The sequence below is a fragment of the Phytophthora cinnamomi genome (assembly GCF_018691715.1).
Source record: "Phytophthora cinnamomi strain GKB4 chromosome Unknown Contig15, whole genome shotgun sequence".
Taxonomy (NCBI): Eukaryota; Oomycota; class Peronosporomycetes; order Peronosporales; family Peronosporaceae; genus Phytophthora; species Phytophthora cinnamomi.
The window spans coordinates 159,600-180,633 of NW_027150948.1; the positions used below are offsets into that span (position 1 = coordinate 159,600).

Sequence of the window (21,034 nt, forward strand, 5' to 3'; positions counted from 1 at the left end):
CAAAATTTGAAGTATTTGTTCTTGCTAACTGGATGAGCTCATACTGTAGAACTAGCTTACCGTACTGCCTGCTCTACGATGGGAAGACAAGCCCCGAGATCTCCATATCGCCAAAACACACGGTGAACTCACGCAACAAACTCTGCTCACAAATATGCCATCAACGTAAGAACCTAAAGTGCGCTGCAACGCTAAAATGACCACAAGTTGATCTACGCACCGCGTCATGGTCGACACGTTCCGCGATAGTGGGGAAGTAGGTCTCAATGGCCTCGACAGCCTTGTCGTCCGTGAGCAGCATCGACGGCTGGAACTGCAGCGCGTCGCTGTCCAATTGGCACAAGTCTCCCCCCGTCTTCCTCACCACCAGCCCCACCTCCCTGTCCGCCGCGAAGTGCATCACCGTGAGGCGGTACTCCTGGTAGCCCCCGTCGGGACACGCCACGCACTCGTCGACAGGGATCTCCTCGCCCATTAGCCCGAGCTGCGAGCGACTCGACGCGCAGACGAAGTAACCCTGGAACCAGGCGCCGTCTCGAGGGAAGCACAGCGCTGCACGGCCGCCACCGCTGCTGGAGAAGGTCATAGCCATCGAGAGCGTCTCTCGTCCACCCAACTAATACTCTACCAATAGTGATGCAAATGTGGAGAGAGGGGATGCAACCGGGCCTTTTGCCTCTACGATCGTTTTGCTACTGTATCGGGTAGTGCGGAAACACAGTGCAAACAAAGGTGTATGTGACCAACGATCGATCGCTCTTCTTAAGGGGTTAATACCGCCGCAATGCACCGACGCTAGAAGGGTTGATGGAGTTCTACCTTATAAAGTCGTGCTGTGAGGCGCAGAATTATGGATCTAAATAGATTACAGATCTCTAAACTGGTTCGTTTCAAATTTCGAATTTGGCGGCGCTGGACGAACTTCGTGCACACGCGCGAGGCTAAGCGTCTGCCCACCAAGGAATTATATAATGGAGCTGCGCTGCTTGACGGACGACGCGGCGCTGGTGCGGGCGGTGCAGAAGCTCAACCTGGGGGTGCTGCCGGTGCAACCCCCGGCCTTTTGCTACCGTCGAGCGGAGAAGGACCCGCACCGACTGTCGTGGGCTGCGGTGGTGGACGGGGATGTCGTGAGCGGAGCGGCAGTCGCCGACTTGGAGCTAGAACGGGACGGACAACGCTCGGTGCAGCTGCGCACGCTGGCGGTGCCGGCGCGGTTCCGACGTCGAGGAATCGGTCGCAAGCTGGTGATGAAGGTCATCGAGCAGGCCAAGGCGGCGGAGAAGGACGGGGATGAGGTTCATGGCGTGAGGCTGCATGTCCACGCAGGCAATGAGGAGGCCACGGCCTTTTACAGGGCGCTGGGCTTCGTTGAAAAGGCTGTTGTCGAAGACTACTACCGTCGGTTGGAGCCACGCACTGCGTTTGTGATGGAGTACGCGCTGCATTAATGTTGAACTCTGGTTTAGAGGTGCCAGGCCGCACAGAGTTCTTCTACTCGTACCTTGTTGTTTTAATAGTTTTGTATATACAGCTTGCGAAACCTACCGACACCAGATTATCTGTCTCGATAACTTTTAAGGTCGCAGGTCTTGGTAAGTGCAATGACAACGACCTGAGAAAGACACTTGAAGTTTTTCACTACGCACGTAGTTTTGTCGTGCAGCTAGTGTTGACATGTTCGACGCGGACAGGGAAGACGACAATTATATTTATAACTATTTTTATCATTTCATTAAATAAATACCTGTTGCAACATTACAAAATGCCGAAATGAATTATTTTCCTAGAATATTGTAAATATTGAATTGGTCAATTTTAAACAACGCAAGGCAAACTGTCATGCAAGAAACTAAATGTCGTTATTGCAATCGATTCATACGACGAATAAATTATCAGACCGGAAAATATAAATACATTTTCAATAAATATATTTTTGGCTTTCCTCGTATGGCGTTTCCGCTTGTTTGAACTATCGACAGACGTCGGCAGTTTTCGAGATTCAAGAGCGAACCGAAGACACTTTGGTACATTGGTCTTCAAATACCTTACCTGTAGTATGCGAATTGGTCTTGATACCCAACGTGTTGCATACTCCAAGGGTTGTGGGCTGCCTTCCACCAGTCCACACCGTGTAGACCTTGCTTCATGCGTGTACAGTAGATTACACATATGAAGCAATGACTGTGCTGTGACCTCGGCACTTTCAGAATACTTACCCCTTCCGCCGGGAAGTCCACAAACTCCGTCGACACCGTCGGAATGCTTACCCCCCCCCGCCGTCATTTCACTTGCGTTTAGTATTCCTCTGCATCCCTACCCCTCCTACTTCAACATACACTCGTCCACTCGTCCGCTCATTTGGGAACTGACCGTCCACTTCCGATATCTCATCATGGCGCCGCTCGACTCCGTCGCCGCCGTGGAGGCGCGCGACGTGCCCGTGGTGGCGTACGAAGACCTGGTGGCCAAGAGGGACCTGTCCGCCGTCGTGGAGGAGGCGTTCGGCTACGAGGGCATGGGCATCCTCGTGGTGAGCGGCGTGCCGGAGCTCGGCGCCAAGCGGAGCGACCTGCTGCCGCTGGCCTTCGCCTTCGCCCAGCTGCCGGACGACGTCAAGGCCAAGTGCGAGCTGCCCGAGGCCTTCTACAGCTTCGGCTGGAGCCACGGCAAGGAGAACCTGCAGGGCAAGCCGGACTACGCCAAGGGCTCGTACTACAACAACCCGGAGGTGAACGACCTGGCCAACGGAGACCAGCAGCTGGTCCACAAGTTCCCGTCCTTCTACCACCCCAATATCTGGCCCAAAGGTGCTGGAGGAGGCTGTTGCAGAGGTGTATCTCGGTTGCATGATGGAGGGGCTGACGGGGTTTGTATGGACTGCAGAGCTGCCGGAGCTGGAGGCGGCCTTCATGAAGCTGGGGCAGCTGATCGTGGACACGGGGGTGCTGGTGGCCCACCAGTGTGACAAGCTGGTGGAGAGCAAGTGCCCGGGCTACGAGAAGGGCAAGCTGCACAGGATCATCAGCACTGGCAAATGCTCCAAGGCCAGGTACGCCTAGGGGACTGTGCTGAAGTCTGGTTTGATTAATCAAGAGCTGATGTGTCTGTTTGATGTCGGGCAGATTGTTGCACTATTTTGCGCTGTCGGAGGAGCAGATCGCGGCGCAGAATGAAGCGACGACGCTCGAGGACTCGTTCGCCTGGTGCGGGTGGCACAACGACCATGGCGCGCTTACCGGGCTGGTGCAGGCCATGTTCACGGATAGCTCGGGTGCGACGGTACCGAATCCGGACCCGCAAGCGGGGCTGTACGTGAAGAACCGCCGTGGTGATATCCTCAAGGCCAACATCCCTCCGGGACATTTGGTGTACCAGATCGGCGAGACGTCGCAGATCCTCTCGGGCGGCACATTGCAGGCCACGCCGCATGCTGTGAGGGGGCCGCAGGTCACGGGTGTGAACCGCGAGACGCTGGCTGTCTTCATGCAGCCGCTGCCGGGTGAGCGGATGGCTGTTCCCAAGGGCGGCGGCTCCAAAAACCCTCTTGAAGCTGGAGAAACAGAGAACCTCCCCAAGGGCGTACCCCCGTTGTTGTCACGCTGGACCAACGACATGAGTTACGACGAGTTCACGCAGGCCACCCTCAAGGCTTACTACTAAAGAGGAGTGGACGAAGCTCGTGTCAATACGCAAAATGCAGCAACCATTTTCTCAACCATCGGTTCGTGCGTCCTATAGTGTGCGACTTCAAGTACAGTAAATGCTGTCTTTGGTAGTCATCGTTAAAGTCATACAACGAATCTACGAGGACTACATCGTTCTTGAAAACTTAAGCATCAGTTCGATACATCTGGCGGCAAACTGATGATTTTTTGTAGTATCTGAGTCAAGAACGAGTCTCTGCTTTCCTTCGGAACCACACTCTTACTTGATCAGGTGCTGTGTTTCTTCCGATCCAACCACCTAATATTCAAATGGTGTCTTTGCAAAACCGGTCTCTATCATCACTTGCGCTGTGAATTCCGGGCAATGGCGAGTCTCAGGCAAACGCCCCACACCTTTTCCTTCCACAGGGCCTCGGGTGGGATCAAAAAGTGGCCCGGGACTTCCGGATTGAGTAACGGCGCAACGTGCTCAGGTCGACAACTTGAGACTTAATCCGAGCTCGTCAACGTTCTCAATATTGCGCCCGTAGTATCCAAAATATGTTCCCGTGTAGCGCATGTCGGATAATATCTGACCCAATCTTTCCCCTACGCTTCCTGAGGCCAAGGAGCTTAAGAAGGAACGGCAAATCTACGAGAGACTTTGTCATTCTCGTAAACGGTGGCATACGCTTCCAGGGCTGGAATAATGATATCGTTCCAGCCCTTGTCTGGAGCAAACTACTCCAAATAATATGGAGCAAACTATAAGGACCACGTAATGATCCCATGCACGACAACCGTTTACAATTTTCCGAGTGTCATCCCCCACGCGCTTTCTGGACGAAGCTCACGTTCTTTAGCTCCTCCTCCACCCCAATGGGAAGAGGCGACTTGTTCTCCAGCCTGGTCCGAATACCGTCCACCGCAATCCCTAGCGGTATCCCCATGTCTCCTCAGAAGGGACCACGAAGGACGTTGAGCTTCTTGTATGCCTGTTGCGCCGCCAGAGTCCTCTTCCACGCGGCTCTAGCGGCGCTAATACTGTACAAAAGTTGCGTTCGTTTCTTCGAGGGAGCAGCGACCCAAGCTCGCGATTTGAAGTGAGCAGCCCGAACGCGCTCGCTCGTCGCTCTGCTCGTGGGATGCTTGGTACTGTATCATCACTGATGATGGTCAGGTCTGGTGAATCACCAGACCTGACCGCACGTTGTCCCTCTCGTCGACGTAAACGTCCGCCGCGCACAGTACTGAAACCTGGGTTGCACTGCGTGTCAAACCGCGCCGTTAATCGTGTCCATAGCGCTTCAACGTTGAACGCGAGCCCATGACGCGCAAACTGAAGAACCTACCAGCGATCGGCCGGTCGTTTGACGACTTGCTGGTGGCACCGCCTCGCTGCTCGCCCCGCCGATTCCAAGCCCTCGAAAACTAAACAATTTGTTTGGATGCTGGCGGCGGCATCCCATCCGTGGCTCTCGTTCTGGTGCGGGAGCTCGGCGCGCGAGCATGCAGACCAGCCGGTGGCGCAAGCGCGCGGCGGGCCGGAACAAGCTGCAAGAGCCACGCGCGCGGGATCGTCGAAATGCGAGCCAAATTATTGGCGGCAGGCCGATTGCGCTCGTGATTGCGTACGTGTCGGTAGAGCTGGCGGCACGCGCGACCTACATGTCCATGGGGACAGCTCGGTGTTGTGGGGTGGCTTGGGGGCTCCGCTCACGTGGACCGAACGGCCAGCGTTTGCGATGCGGAGCTGCATGCTTGGAGCGCAGGGCTCTGCACTCGCCCACGAGCTTTTTCCAGGCGTGTGTCGAGACACCGCTTGTCGCCGCGCGTTCGGTGACCGATGACGAGCGAGCGCCCGGCACCAGCGGGCGAGCAAGGCAATGCGTAGGCTGGCGCCGGTTGCGACACAACTGCTGGGTACGAGGTCCTCACGAGCGCCGCGCGTGAAGCTGAGAGCGAGCGTTGCAGCAGCGCCGTTCGTTTGCTGCTGCAGCCCAAGCACCAAAAGTGCAGGTAACAGTCGACGGAGGCGGGATGGGCGCGAGCCCGAAACCGCTCCGCGTGGCGAAACTGGGCAGCCTTCCCACGTTGGCGCCGACCAGGGCAGGATAGCGCTCAGCGTCGCCGACGCTCAGCTGGCGACGGCGACGTCTAAGAAGGTGGGGTTGTGTCACGCAGCAGAACAGATAGCCCTGGAAGAGCGCTGCGGCATCCAGCGAGGGTTGTGAGGGGCATGGAGCAGAGCAGGCAATGGCGAGCGCTGCCAACCTTTGGCTGCGCTTGGGCCCAAAGCACCCTGTGAGGCCGCCGTCCTTTCCCGGCTCCTCACACCCCCGCTCCTTGAAGTGCGGAGCCAATCACACCCGCTGAAAGTTAAAATCGCGAGCCGGCGACGGCCAACGGCGCCTCCGTTGAAACCCTCGCCGCCACGCACAAAACGGCCGGCAGCCTGCACCTGAGCCTGGGCTCGGCAACGCGGGTCAAAGCGCCCACGGACGTCGACGCTAGGGCGCCCCATGGTGCGATCCCCCCGAGCAGGTCTCACCAGGCATCATTTCTGCTTGGGGGGATGCCCCGCTCAAGGGCCCGGCTCTGTCCGTCGCAAACGGGGCGCTTCAGCCGGCCCATTCTATTTCCAACGGCAGGACCCGGCGCTTTTTGAAGTGCGCGCGGCTTGCTTGCTCACCGCGATCCTACACAGCCGTTGAGCCCACATGCGTCTGTTCACGGCGTGCGCCACCGGCGGCAAACACCAGCAGCGGCTGGCGGCGGCCGAACACCTGGCAGGCAAGGCGGCAGCCCTGGCGAAACACGGGCTCCGCTAATCGATCGCGCCTCAACACGGCGGCTTTCGTCATCGTCCGACACGCAACAGCCCCGTTCTGGTGTTGAGGGGCTCGACTCGGCGAGAGCAGTGTGCAGTGTGGACAGGGAGGCGGCGCCCAGTATAAGCGGCGACCGCAGCATCTCGGCCGGCTGTTGCCGGAAATAGCAACCCCTGCAACAAGTTCAACTTGGCTCGCGGCTCGGCCAATGGGGCGCGGGACCCCGTCCAAGTCGATGCTCCTCGAATCCGATATCGCTTTGCGCGGGGGGAGATGGGGTTCCTTTTTCTGACCAGCGCCCTCTCTCGCCGCCCGCGTCGCCTTCACTTCATTCGCGAATTTGCCCCGAAGCGCGCACTGCTCCGAGCCCCGAAGCCCCAAACCCAAGCCCAGTAAACACCCACCAACACTCGTGACGATGGAGTTCGCCCGCCGCTTTTCCCACACCAGCGAGATGCTTCAGGCCACCACGTCCAAGGACGCGCGGCAGCCCATGGGCCTGCACGTGGACACGGGCTCGAGCCGCAGCCCCAAGAGCCCCACGGAGCCGCAGCAGGACGCCAGCCCCGCCGCCAGCCCCATCCTGGGCCCGCGCTCGGCGCCCTCGTCCACGCACCACGAGGACGCGCTGCGCCGCCGCCGTAGCCACTCGGAGTGTCTGCTGCTGGCCAAGACGCACGGCTCGCAGGACCTGCCGGGCCCGTGCCAGGAGTACATCAGCAACGTGAAGCAGATCCTGGCGCGCAACGACGACCAGCTCATGCAGCTCAAGCGGCGCCGCAGCATGAACCTCAGCCACCCCTCGCTGTTCAAGTAAAACGCACTGACGCACTCGCCATAACCGAGAGAGAGAGAGAAGCAGAAGCAGAAGCAGAAGACGCAGCCCACGAAGCGAGCGAAGCGCCATGGGTCGCACGTCCCTGACGTTATTTTATAAGCAAGGAATCGAGCCGTTGTATTTAATACCGAGAACAGTATACCCTCCCGTCCTGAGCCCGTACTCTTGCAGTCGTCATTGAATGGATGAAGTGATGGATAGATTGATGTGTGTTTATTTACTGCATTGAGCGCTGATCGCTGCTGCGTGGATGCTGCTGCAGCATCAAGGGCACGGCCACCTTGCTCTCCGCCAGCGCGCAGATGGGCAGGCGACAGAGCGCGCACTCGTAGAGCTCCCAGTTGTGAGACGAGGGCGCGTCCGGGTCTGCGGGCTTCCCTCGATGCTGCAGGCCGCGCACGAGCAGCTTCTGGAGCTCCTGGGGTTCCGCCACCGCGCGGACGGCCGTCTCCTTGCCCGAGAGCCGCGGAGACGCCACCCCGTCGCCCGCCACCTTGCTGGCTCGCCGCTTGAGTATGTCGAAGCGGGACACGCGGCGCTCGCTGCCGCTGCCGCCGTCCACGGACATGCTGCGAGTGGACTCGATGCTGACTCCGCGGCCTGGACGAGGCCCCGTGGGCGACCAGCGGAAGGCCGCGCCGTCCGCTCTGCTGACGGAGACCGAGTCCACCGCGATCCAGCGCACCTCCTGGCCGCGCTTGGAGCGAGACTCGAGCGGGTGCACGAGCTGCTCCTCGTAGTCGTCGTGCACGAACATGCTGTTCACAGGGAAAACGTCGTCATCCACGTCTGCAGGGCCGTCGTCGCCGACTGGGAACGGGTGGAAGCACGGGCACTTGACGCTGCTGTTGCAAGTGCAGCGCTGGGTAGCGAGCGCCTCGCTCATGGCGGAGGCCTCGACGCTGAGGACGCTGGCCCCGCAGCGACATTGGATCAAGGTCGTCGTCGTCGTGTCCTCCGCCACGGAGTACGACAGGAAGTGCTGCAGGAACTCGGCGCGCGGGTAGTCGAAGAACTGCGCGCAGTCGCGGGCGAAGCAGCTCAGAAGCTCGAACGCACTCATTCCCATGGCGCTGCGCAGGAAGAAGAGCAGCATGCCCGTCAGCACATGCTGCAGCTCCTTGGTGTCGTCGGCGTCTCTGCCCAGCACGACGAACACGACGCAGCCGGCCGCTTCTCGCAGGCGCCGCTGGACCACCGGGAAGTAGAGCGGCGCGTGCTGCACGAGCTGCTGGAACAAGTGCACGTCTGACGTGAGCTGCGTCTCGACGCTCGCCTTGAGGTGCGGGTTGAGCTGCCAGACAGTCCGGTGCTCGTCCTCGTACAGCTCCTCGACCAAGCTTTCGCGGGCGTCCGGCCCGCCTGGGGGAGCGGAGCTGTCGTGCCAAGCCAGGTAGACGAAGTGCACGAAGTCGCCCTCATGCTTGGCCTCGAACGCCTCCATGGCGAGCACGTCCTTGCTGACAGGCCCAAAGCCGTTGCCTAGACAGCTCGTCACCGCTCGACCATCCTGCGTCTGCGTAACGTGAGCTGCCAAGAAGAGATTCCAGAAGAACCGGACGGGGACAGTCACGCCGTTCGCGTCGGGCCGGCGGCTTCTAGGTCGAGCGCTGGCAAACGGCCGAAGTGATGGCACCAGCGAGCGTTGGGCATCAGATGTCGGTGCTGGAGTCTCCCCATTGGACTGGTAGAGGCTGATGATGAAGGCTTCATCTCTCGCTGTCACTGGCAGCTCGTACACGTCGTTGATCAACTTCCGGGCCTGTTTGGCGATGGCTTCTAGCTTGGGCCGCTTCCTGGCATCTCGGGACAAGATCTTGCTGCACAGTTCAGCCAAGGCTGCCACCACTTCCTCTTCTTCGGCGCAGGAAGGCTTCAGCGCTTTAAACAGCTTCTGCTTGTGGTCCGAGCGGAAGACAGCCTGGTCTTGGGTGACGACAAGGTGCGCGTACAAACCTGCCCAGTCGTCTACAAGCAACAGAAACGTTCGTCAGAGCTTGGGTGACAGACAACTGAAGTTTCATGCAGTAGATAGCCTCACCATTCTGGAAGAGCAGCTCCTGGGTCGCCAACTCGTACAGCAGACACCCGAGAGACCAGATATCGCTCGCGAGGGTGACTTTCACCTCGACGTCTTCGCTGCCTTTGATTGTCAAGACTTCAGGGCTCTTGATGGCCTCGGTTCCTCGCGTTCGAGACAGCGACACGAACTTCTCTGTTCTCTGAACGGCGACAGGGGACGCACTCCCCGATGAAAAAGACGAAAACGTGAATGTCCGTACTGGCAGTTGGTGCGAGTCGGCGAGCTTTGCCTCGCCGAAGTCTGCAATGCACAACCAGGCCTTGAACTCCCGATGAGAGGCGTCGTCTTCGTGCTCGTCTTCATTTTCGTGTTCAAGCAGCCGCCGGCTCAGCTCCTGAGCGCTGGAGCGGACTAGAATGTTGTCACTCTACCATAGATCACATAAGCGTCAATGTTGTCAGTGCTACGTGAACCGCAACGATATGGAAGTAGTTGTACTGAACTACCTTGATGTCGAAGTGGCAGACGTCTGCTTGGTGAACGCGAGAAAGGCACTGGCACGCTTCTTCAAACGCTCGTAGGATCATCACCAAACATGAACGAAATGGTGCCTCAGAGTCCGACCTGTTGATTGTAGCTCTCCATTCTGTCAACGAACACGGGCAATATTCCATGACAATCTCAAAACAGTGTTCTTCGTGGTGGTTGCCAAAGTCTATGAGCTGAGTAGCTGCAAGATTTCCGCGAAGCTTTGAGAGGATTGACACTTCGTTGTAGAGACCACTCACAACACACTGCTCCCCTGTTCGTCTCTGGTGTTCGACAACTTTGATAGCGACAGCGGCTGGTGGAGATAGTGCTGCGTGCTGTTTGTAGACCGTCGAAAATGCCCCCTTCGCGATGTATTCCCGTGGATACGAGTTTGATGCTCGTAGTGTATTATCAGACTTGCTCTGTGAGGAATACATGTTGCGGTCGAAGCGACCTGGGCACAGCATTCTCAACAGCAAGCGGATAGCAGACAGCCGCGCAGTTGACACAAAAGCTTGCAGCGTCTCCATCTCTAGCGTCAGGGCCTCAAAGTATCTCTGATCCATTTCCACCGCCACGAGATGCTGCTGTAAAGTCCAGAGCAATTCGTTCGGGTTATGACTCGCGGACGCGTCGTGTCCTGGAACAGATACACGCGGGCATATTTTCTCGTCTATCTCCAAGTTTGTCTCTACGATGACAAAGGAAACCAGGAAAATAATAGCCAAAGCATGAAGCCCTGGCTCAAGGAGCAAAAAATGCTGAGGGATGGGAACAGCGTGGCCAAGTAGAGCAGATTCCGGCGCAACCAAAGACAAGTTCACGATGCAAGATTGGCTGCTGGAGCTGTGCTGGCGTGGAAGCTTTAAGGGAGGTAAACAGGGAACTACACTTGTAACCTCGGCGTTTTCCACGTTTTCGTTGGTTGTGTCCTGTTGCGATGGTGTCTGGGTTTGCAACCAATTTAAGATGGTAGTAACCACGTGAACGTGATTGAATGCTTCGTGAATGGCAGGGAACTGAGATCTCCGACTTGCTAGAGCGACCAAACATCTGAAGTGCAATTCCGCCGCCCGGTATACCATGTATTTCTCTTCATGCGCTGCATTCTCAATGATACGATCAAAGTATCCCCCAATGTGGCGCATATGGCTGGCAATACAAATGTCGTAGTCCACGGAAGAGCTCACGTCTTGAGCGGTGTACAGTGCCTGCTGCAATTGCAGAAACGATTCTTTCATTTGGAAGTGCCCTCTTGCAATCGTTGTTAGAAGTGTTGGAGGCGTAGTTACTGATCGAAACGAGGCAGCAAGACTAAGCATGCGTGATGGAGCACTAAAGTTTGCGACCGAGTTAGTTCCGCTGTTCGGGAACAACAACTCCAGGATGAAGTCCCACAGATTTTGTTCCGTTTGCTCTCCATCGTCAGTCATTACACGGGGGCCTAGCAATCGGATCAGTAGTTCACCTTTTAGTTGCTCAATTACCTCTTGATCTTCACTCAGACTGCTATCCTCGCAAGGTTTAGTATTTCTAGCATCCCACTCAGTTTGCACGGGTAAAGCGATGTCAAGGTTCACGAAAGATCCTAAGAAACTCAGCGCAAACTTTTGAATGCAGACAGCGTCGCGGCCGCCGTTCAGACACAATGTGTTTGCAGATAGAGCGAAGCGAAGAAGTGATACTATCGATGAGCAGTCCATGCTCAGCACTCGTATAAGGACTGTTTGGATATCTGGATCACTAATTCGCTTCATTATCACTGCAAATATTTGAAAGCTTTCATGAATGTGACGAACATACTGTAGCTGTTTAGCCATTGGTATCGGGGTCTGTCTGATCACATTGTTCAATGCATCCAACATCTGCAGCAATTCTTTCAAAGAAAGCACTATCCATTCATCCAATAGAGCCCTCGGGATCCATCGAAAGACCTCAACCATTGCCATGAGAAAACGTTCGTCAACTTCGTCAATCTGATCATCTTCTTCTCCTTCTCCTCCTTCTGCGTTGGTGTCTGAGCTTGCTTCTCCTTTGAGGCGCTCATTAAATTGACGAAGCCTCGTCCGGAATAAATTAATAAATGACGCGTATTTCTTGTCACCAGTAGCCGTACTTACCTCTCGCCTTCGCGTTCTTTCCAGTCGAAACAGCGTCGATACACAAGCAATCACAACGCGAAGTTCACACGTGAGTGCATCTTTTGCATTAACATCCTGTGTGTGTGATCGACGGCGAACGATGCTGACGATCTCGTTGAAAAGGTGCCGATGAAGGTCTTCAAGACGAAGCAAAAGTGCGACGTCCCGGTCCCAACTTACAAACGACGCTCTGTTATACAAACAGCGCAGTGAAAATTGTAATATAAGTTCATACGTGATAATCTTTGGGGAAGACCTCAAGCATTTGCGCACACATGGACTAGACTTTGGTGCTGGCTGTCCGTAAAATGACACGGATCGAGATCGCAACTCGTCATGATGTTGTTTAGAACAGCAACAGAAAACAATCTTTGCTAGCATCGCATCACTAGTCCAAATATCTGGGTACACGAATTGGCTTTCACGTAGTCTTTCCCCAAGATCTACTTGTATCGACAGAGGACTGAGTCGAAAAAATGCGAGCGCCTTTGAGCTTAGAAATGGCGCTGTCGACATGCTTGTTCCTAGAGACAACGACTTCCGCGACTTCGTTTGATTCTTTCGTGACAATCCAAATAATAGTGGTTTGCGATCTCCTTTTCCCTGAAGAGAGTTTGTAGAGGCTGTGGGGGCTCGAAAAGACCGTATACTTGTTCTGCTTCGGGAATCAGATGCTACATCTTTATCAGAATCGTTGTGGTGCAGGTTCTTCCAGAGAGTTGCAATGCCTTGGTTACGTAAGAACAACCGCAGGAAAACAGGAAATAGAGCAACGAGATCCCGGATAAAGTCAACTGACTCGGACGGGAGGCGAATGCGAGCTCCAAGCAGCTGACAAAGTTGATGTGCCAAGCGACAAATCACCGAGTCATCGCTTCTAGCGGTCATGAAGAGGACGTCAAAGCGCATGGCGTGGGAAAATTGCGCCAGGATCTGCCGTTTCTTGCTCTCAGTAGCTGCAGCGGCAACATCCATTTGCTCAGAGCTGCTTTTCTCGGAGAAAGCTGCGGAGGCAATCAGCAATTCCACCAAAATGGGAATAATACGCCCTACCAACCTCATTTTTTGTGCCGACCACGGTGCAGGCTTAGCCGACGGGTTTGCCCCAGCATTCGCGGCGATGTCCGTAAAATGCACATGCATCTCGCAGATAACTGTGACGAATGCCTCTGATAGCGACTCATGCGGCATAATCGCACCACACGCCGCCTCAGCTGCACTCAGGACACCAAATTCTTTATCGTTAGAAGTGAGATCAATACAATTCTGGAGAGAGGCTTGTTGCGCCGGGATGTTTGCATTCACTGAAGTCTCCTTAAGACTAACTTGGTCCGGCGACATGAAATTGTCCCGGATAGCAGAGAATCTGCAACGCAAACTCTGCATTAGCATTACCACCGGTTTTAGGTAATCGGAAGCGTTAGAACGTACGTGAAATATGGCTCAAAGGTCTTTTTAGCCGAGAAGGAAGTCGATAACAGAAGCGCCGACGGCTTCAGTGTTCCATCCACCACTGTGATCGCAAACTTGTTGAAATCGAACTCGACTTGACGAATTTGTATCACTGCGCTCGAAGACGAATCTGGGTCCGCACTATGTGAAGCTAAAATGTAAAATCCGCACGCCTCTGGCATCAACGCCAGAGCGTAACCTGTTGGAATCATGGACGAGTTCCAGTCTTCAAGTTTGGTATCCTCATCAAAGTACGGCTCGGAGCACAATTCAAACACAACAGCTTGCACCTGCGGTAAGAAGCGCTTCCAGCAATGCTCTACTAGGAAATACGCTTCCAAAGTTAAGCGCAGCATGTGAACCGGGGTCTGCTGGAGTACATCGACATCCTTCTTCCGCAACTTGGCCAGATGAATCGCGTCGTCATTCTTCTTGACGTCTTTGCCCTTCACCAGCGTCAGGGCTCTTACAGCTTGTCGAAACTTGACATACACCGTGATCGCCGCGTCTTCTTCCTTTACCAACAGATACGTTCCTGGCGGTTGGCTCAATAGCGAAGCCATCGCAGCGTCACAACTCGGGGCCAACACAGCCATAAACCGCTGCTCTTTCTGCGGCGCAGCAGTGGAAATCGGCTTTGAGTCGTCTTGTCCTGCATCTCCAGTCGGCAGGCGATAGGCTGCAGCGCTCTGGTCCTCCGCTTTGTCGCTGAGCATCACGACAACTGCTCCGACTGTCAGGTCCTCCTCTTCGCGGCTGCTTCCTCGTCGAGACAGCATCATTGAGCGCTCCGACATGGAGGGAGCTGCTCGCGGTGCCACACTCATGGCTCAAGCCGAGTGGAGGGCCCAAAAGACCCTTGCACCAGAGTATTCGAGGGGAATAGTGTTCGGAGTACCCGGATAGTCGCGGTTTAATGCAGCGGTTACGATGATGAGCGGATGCATGCAGCTTCCAAAACTGAAGTTGAAGTGGAGGAGCTTGGCTCAATTAGTGTAAGCTGACATCCACTTCAACCTGCACCAGACCCCCTCAAGTAGTTTCCGGAGCCTGCGTCTGAGCATGATCTTGTGATTGGTGCGTCATGGGAAGCGATTGCAGGAGCATAAATTACATTGTAAACTACTACGGTAAGACATAAAATTTAGTGATCATGACTTGTGAGGTGCACGCCGCGAGTTACGAGCCACGATGAGCCCATATTGCTCATACTGGAGATGTCTGTCCAAACGACTCCAGCCGATTTCTAACGCTACACTGCAGATCGAATAGATTAATTTTCCACGACAGTGGTACAAGACGAGTTCGACTTTAACGTCGCTTCTTGATTTTGAAACAGTCCTCATAATTCCCGAGATCCGTCAAAAACAAACATCTACGTATTGTATCTTACGCACACTACGCTCGTCACAAGCCTTGGCGCCTTCGGGTTCGGCACCGACTCTAAAAGTTGTAGCGAGACTTGATGTGCTCCAGTACGCGCCGCAGCATCCAGCCATCTGCGTCCGTGAGTGTCTCGCTCTGGTCCATGAGAGCAGCGGGGAACGTCGCAGTTTTATCCCCGGGCTCATAGAAGTCCATCAGACCGAATCCATGGCCAATTTCATGCGCCAGCGTCATCATCTGCTCATCGTCCATGATCTTTAGCATGGCATCTAACTCCACGCGCTGGCCCCAATCTCCGCCGGCGCCATCCACGTTCTGGCCGGGAACGTCTGTCGAGGGCCACAGCGACATGTCGAATGGCTTGCCCTTGCATGCACTCGTGTCGGCATTGGGCTGTGTGTCGAGGTGCTTGTAGCACTCGTCAGGGCACTTGGGGACACCGTTGTCGTCCAGAACACCCTCGTATATTTTGCCCAGCGAGTCGTCACTCCAATCTAACAGCGAAGCGTCACGCACGGCGAACCCCACCACCTTGATGTCGATCTTCTCGTACGGCCAGCAGTCATACCCGATCAACCAATGGTTCCAGATTTTGAACTGGCGGGCGAGCATAGCTTCGAACTTGGATGCCACGCTCTTCGACAGCTTCTTGGGGCTGTCCCAGCGCACGCAGTAGCTGAGCGACGCGTTGTTGTTCACGATCTGATCGAAGATGAGGTTTTTGAACGGCGGCACGGTCTTGCTCATGCGATCCCACTGGTAGTCGACATCGGCGGTACTGATAAACGTGTTTGGGTTGCCGATGATACAACCACCCTTCTGTGACGTGATGTCGCCAAAGGTAGCATGTCCCGCAGTTTGAGAAACACCACCCGCGGCTCCTTCAGTCGTTGCTTGAGACGGGAGTGAGCTTCCGGCTGCCGGCGTGACTGCTGAGGCATCCGATGTCTTCTTGTTCTCGTTGGAATTTGCTGCCGACGAGAATGAACTGCAGACGATCAGTGGTATCAAGACAGCGATCAATAACTGCCAAGCTGCAGCACGCGCACTGGGCCTTGTCGCCATTGTGGAGAAATGGGAAGTTAGTAGGACGGCAGTGTCGATGCAAGGCGAGTGGACTCAGCTTTCGATCTGCGACGGCTGTGCTTACTGTTTACATGTGTATTGCTCGTTCGAGGATAGTTGAAGCCCTGCTTGGCGATGAAGCTGTGTATGATCTGCGAACGTAACGTCGCTAGTTATAGAAGATGCGTGTTAAAGCATGTGTACCAGATATAAAGACAGAGACTATTGTTACAAATTAGAGAGCCGGTTCTCCACCGGTTAGTTTCAGTTCGTGGATAAATCTAAACCACTTCGTATAACTAGTACAAACTGATGCAAACTATAGACAGTCCTCTTTGCTGAGGTATCACAAATAACGGATCCGATGACCCATGGTATACAAATTCAAGTAAAAATATCCTCTAGCCTCCAAATTGTGGTTAGTGATACGAGATTGACGATTAGCACTACCAAGAGGTCATTCACTATCGGAAGAGTCCATTTCGTGAACTATGTCCAGCAAACCTCAGCAACAGTATGGGTCACTTGCTGCACTGGTGTGATTATATTCCTCTCGATTGTAATAAAAGTGGATATTCTTACTACGGAGAGGATTGTCTGTAATACAAATCATCTCCAATTATGCACGCTGGAAATTTCCACCAATCTGTGCTGGAATAAATCCCAGATCCTTTTCTGGTCGTATAATATACTGTAACGTGAGCAGCAATCTTCATGTAATTGGACAAGACGTTATTAGCCCAGGAATAGACATGCAGAGAAAGGGCTGTAACTGTCGTCTCAGCCAATCAAAATCTGTGCGAACGGGAACCGCCTCGCACAAATCTATTCTGGCACAGACTTGGAACTGGCTACAGTGCCAACAACAGCTCGACGACACTTGGGTTATTCTGGCTTTCAGTAAGCATCACCAGCGAGCTTGGTGGCTACACGCTGCACTCTTCGGTATGTTTTGTTGGAATGGAGTCTAATGAATGTGAAGCTCTGGTGAAGGTGGGCAGATGCTGCGGCTGCAAAGCAAGCGCAGTAGATGCCCGTGTTAATAGGACACATGGACCGCACTGCATGCTAGGTACAGTGCGACCCCCCGTTTTCGCGGCTGCTGGCCTCTAATAAGCTGTTAGAAATAATACTCCGCACATTCGGAGGCACTCGGATGATAGCTTTTGGGATAGGACTGGATTGCGCAAGTGGCGTGCACATCTCCGTTTTCAAAGGTTTTCCCTGTATCAAGGGAGGGATGACACGTTCTCCGAGATTGACTTAAACTCGGGTGCATAGACCTTTTCATACCCCTGCTCTCATTAAACATTTCTGTGTCGTACAAATGTTGCGTCGCACCTCCTGGTACACTACGCTGACACTAACTCAGAAACACGAACTTTGTCGTAGCGCCAACATGGTATAAGACTGTGGATCTCTTCTCCGCAATGAAGTGTTGCTCTGAGGGCTTTAAAAGATCTCCGATGAACTATTCGCAACTGCTGGTGCCGCACAGGCTTCATTTATAAGGCCCGGATTAAGTGAAATACAGTATCAAATAGCAAATCATTTTAATGTCCATGGTATAGTTTATTACCCTCTCGTTTCTCACCCTCCGCGAAAACGGGGTTCGCACTGTAGATGTCAGGGCTGCGTGAGCGAGTCGACAATCAAGGCGGTGGCGCGTCTACGACCTCGAGTTCACTCCCGAGTTCACCATCGCGCTGGTACTGCGCGGCGAGCTCAAGAACCAGGCGGTCAAGATGCAGGTGGACTCGAACGAGGCCAGCACCGAGTGGTTCCGCCAGATCTTGGACGCGCTGCAGGCCGCGCATGACGAGGCCCTGGCGGGCATTTCGCTCCTGCGGATCTAGAAGCTCAGCCAAGGCCTAGCAGAATGTATCGCATTGTGTTATATACATTACTGATTCCGTAATTAATTAACCCTAATTACTGAGCACGTTATTTTTAATTACTGTACGTGGTAATTTACCATGCGTATTACGCGGTGATTAACTGGGCTAGAGTACTAGAGAGTACGGGCTTTAGGTTACAATATCACTTTTCAGTTTGCCCTTTTCAAAACACCTAGCTTCCACTACGTTACACTGAAACAGTTCCTTGCACTGCAGCTGCTATATTAAGATGCGCTGTTAGCCGCTATCTGGGGGCATCTCCTGCGTGTGTGCGTGTCTGGATAAAATGCCTACATAACGAAAAATGGTCTCCCAGCCAAAGCGCAACAACCTTCACAGATCGTATATTGGCGCTGTTCCGCTACAGCAGCTGCTTAGCCGCAGTGTGCCCATAGAACGTCGGCCACAGTATTGTGCCTTGCAAAATTTTTGGCAAGCCCGATGTTCAGAAATATAGCGGGTCGGATACAGCTCAGATATAGAGGCCAGCGCGCGTACGATTTAGCTCGATCGATTTAAGTAAGTAGGTCGGAATTGCCATTTTAAACCGGCCAAAACGAAGGTGACCGCGTTTTTTTTCGTTTATGGAGAATATCACCATACATGTTCAAATTCTTTTTTACGGAATAGTAAACAACCGAGCTTCCGCAATAATTACCCACGACATTTTTGTGACTAAAGTTTTTATCACACTGGAGTGAATGCGATCTTAAAAAGTAATAATACGATTCTACACTACATATCATATAGTGTAGAACCTTACAACGTTACGTTGATACATCGTACAAATGTAGTTTTAACATTAAACGAGAAAAACGATGATATATATCTATATATATATATATATTGCAGTGCTTGTAGATCTCAGCTCTCTAAACTTTTGGCGTTCTCAACCACAAGTCCAGACGCTTTATGTCTGGTAAACCTGTTCATTAACATGCACCTTCTATAACTAGCGACGTTACGTTCGCAGATCATACACAGCTTCATCGCCAAGCAGGGCTTCAACTATCCTCGAACGAGCAATACACATGTAAACAGTAAGCACAGCCGTCGCAGATCGAAAGCTGAGTCCACTCGCCTTGCATCGACACTGCCGTCCTACTAACTTCCCATTTCTCCACAATGGCGACAAGGCCCAGTGCGCGTGCTGCAGCTTGGCAGTTATTGATCGCTGTCTTGATACCACTGATCGTCTGCAGTTCATTCTCGTCGGCAGCAAATTCCAACGAGAACAAGAAGACATCGGATGCCTCAGCAGTCACGCCGGCAGCCGGAAGCTCACTCCCGTCTCAAGCAACGACTGAAGGAGCCGCGGGTGGTGTTTCTCAAACTGCGGGACATGCTACCTTTGGCGACATCACGTCACAGAAGGGTGGTTGTATCATCGGCAACCCAAACACGTTTATCAGTACCGCCGATGTCGACTACCAGTGGGATCGCATGAGCAAGACCGTGCCGCCGTTCAAAAACCTCATCTTCGATCAGATCGTGAACAACAACGCGTCGCTCAGCTACTGCGTGCGCTGGGACAGCCCCAAGAAGCTGTCGAAGAGCGTGGCATCCAAGTTCGAAGCTATGCTCGCCCGCCAGTTCAAAATCTGGAACCATTGGTTGATCGGGTATGACTGCTGGCCGTACGAGAAGATCGACATCAAGGTGGTGGGGTTCGCCGTGCGTGACGCTTCGCTGTTAGATTGGAGTGACGACTCGCTGGGCAAAATATACGAGGGTGTTCTGGACGACAACGGTGTCCCCAAGTGCCCTGACGAGTGCTACAAGCACCTCGACACACAGCCCAATGCCGACACGAGTGCATGCAAGGGCAAGCCATTCGACATGTCGCTGTGGCCCTCGACAGACGTTCCCGGCCAGAACGTGGATGGCGCCGGCGGAGATTGGGGCCAGCGCGTGGAGTTAGATGCCATGCTAAAGATCATGGACGATGAGCAGATGATGACGCTGGCGCATGAAATTGGCCATGGATTCGGTCTGATGGACTTCTATGAGCCCGGGGATAAAACTGCGACGTTCCCCGCTGCTCTCATGGACCAGAGCGAGACACTCACGGACGCAGATGGCTGGATGCTGCGGCGCGTACTGGAGCACATCAAGTCTCGCTACAACTTTTAGAGTCGGTGCCGAACCCGAAGGCGCCAAGGCTTGTGCCGAGCGTAGTGTGCGTAAGATACAATACATGGATGTTTTTCTCTGGATTTTATCCAGAGTCCTTAGGCGGATGCCACTCATTCTCCAATCGAAATACCTGCCGAATATGATTCGTTCGGTTCGGTTCATCAGGCGCTTGATGAGACTGTGATGTTGAATTATTATGCTTTGCAATGCGTTTGTCGTTTTCACCTTGTGATTTGCCCGAGTTATAATATCTGGCGCCCAATATAAAAACAGATGGCCACTAACTCGACCAAGTTATTTTCACCAGCCTCGATATCGATCTCGATTTACGCTATCTGTGGTCGAATTGCCGATCCAAAAACGGAATTCGGGCCGATTTATTTTAAATCGCGATGGCTGTGTACGGATTATAATGCCGCGCTTTTTATATATAACATATGCAATTGGACACTTACATCTGGACACTTGACGAGTGGTCGGCAGATCGCGCTGCCGATCTGTCGAAACACCGCAGTTTTAGAAAACCTTCATCGTGCACAAGTGCAGAATGTACTCTCTCGACTACCGTTGGCGAGCCGTTTTTCTTTTGCATGTGTGTGGAATCTGTATGCAGTATGTAAGGGATATATTTGGGCCTAACGTGCGAACACAGCAGCGTTGGCACAAGTTGTTTTTGACCGATGGTGTGGTTGATGAAGGAGATCGAACTAACGTTGGCCGAGTGCCGTGGTTACCCGTGTTCGAAAGTACGTGAAAGCCCACCCTACATTTATTTAGAGGAGCTACAGCAGTTCATACGAAACGCTTTTCCTAAAGTAAAATGGTAGTGTAGTATCAACATGTGGTCTTACATGGCGGGGAGCAGCTCGCGCCACAGAGAAGCGGAAAGCCCAGTGATGCAGGAGCCGCTCGTGCAATCACAGACGAAGCTAACGAGCCGTTAAACACGTCCAGCAGAGCCGTACCGGAGCAGCAGTGGCCGGCGACGTTACCTCGGTGTCCTGAGAACCAACGATGCGCTCGTTATATTAAGTAGGAAGAGGTGGTGCGACTTACCTACACCTGGAGGTCGATTTACTACCATCT

General features: G+C 53.8%; 7 protein-coding genes across 7 annotated transcripts; 4 read left to right on the plus strand and 3 right to left on the minus strand.

The window, feature by feature from the left end:
• Positions 1-73: 73 nt before the first annotated feature.
• On the minus strand, positions 74-592 carry IUM83_09476 (uncharacterized protein; the record flags this gene model as incomplete). Its single annotated transcript, XM_067933917.1, has 2 exons — positions 74-142; positions 221-592. The coding sequence occupies 2 exons, from the start codon at positions 590-592 to the stop codon at positions 74-76; spliced, it is 441 nt and encodes a 146-aa protein (XP_067796857.1).
• Positions 593-971: 379 nt separating this feature from the next.
• IUM83_09477 (gnat family protein) lies at positions 972-1,451 on the plus strand (the record flags this gene model as incomplete). The annotated part of the gene is made up of 1 exon (XM_067933918.1): positions 972-1,451. The coding sequence occupies one exon, from the start codon at positions 972-974 to the stop codon at positions 1,449-1,451; it is 480 nt and encodes a 159-aa protein (XP_067796858.1).
• A 944-nt stretch (positions 1,452-2,395) lies between these two features.
• Positions 2,396-3,663, plus strand: IUM83_09478 (Clavaminate synthase-like protein; the record flags this gene model as incomplete). The annotated part of the gene is made up of 3 exons (XM_067933919.1): positions 2,396-2,810; positions 2,887-3,052; positions 3,126-3,663. 3 exons carry the CDS (start codon positions 2,396-2,398, stop codon positions 3,661-3,663), a joined length of 1,119 nt encoding a protein of 372 aa, XP_067796852.1.
• Positions 3,664-6,896: 3,233 nt separating this feature from the next.
• On the plus strand, positions 6,897-7,295 carry IUM83_09479 (uncharacterized protein; the record flags this gene model as incomplete). Its single annotated transcript, XM_067933920.1, has 1 exon — positions 6,897-7,295. One exon carries the CDS (start codon positions 6,897-6,899, stop codon positions 7,293-7,295), a length of 399 nt encoding a protein of 132 aa, XP_067796977.1.
• Positions 7,296-7,533: 238 nt separating this feature from the next.
• On the minus strand, positions 7,534-14,260 carry IUM83_09480 (serine/threonine protein kinase; the record flags this gene model as incomplete). The annotated part of the gene is made up of 5 exons (XM_067933921.1): positions 7,534-9,284; positions 9,358-9,538; positions 9,599-9,766; positions 13,338-13,377; positions 13,443-14,260. 5 exons carry the CDS (start codon positions 14,258-14,260, stop codon positions 7,534-7,536), a joined length of 2,958 nt encoding a protein of 985 aa, XP_067796861.1.
• A 646-nt stretch (positions 14,261-14,906) lies between these two features.
• IUM83_09481 (neutral zinc metallopeptidase) lies at positions 14,907-15,596 on the minus strand (the record flags this gene model as incomplete). Its single annotated transcript, XM_067933922.1, has 1 exon — positions 14,907-15,596. One exon carries the CDS (start codon positions 15,594-15,596, stop codon positions 14,907-14,909), a length of 690 nt encoding a protein of 229 aa, XP_067796848.1.
• A 3,659-nt stretch (positions 15,597-19,255) lies between these two features.
• IUM83_09482 (neutral zinc metallopeptidase) lies at positions 19,256-19,945 on the plus strand (the record flags this gene model as incomplete). Its single annotated transcript, XM_067933923.1, has 1 exon — positions 19,256-19,945. One exon carries the CDS (start codon positions 19,256-19,258, stop codon positions 19,943-19,945), a length of 690 nt encoding a protein of 229 aa, XP_067796859.1.
• Positions 19,946-21,034: the final 1,089 nt, after the last annotated feature.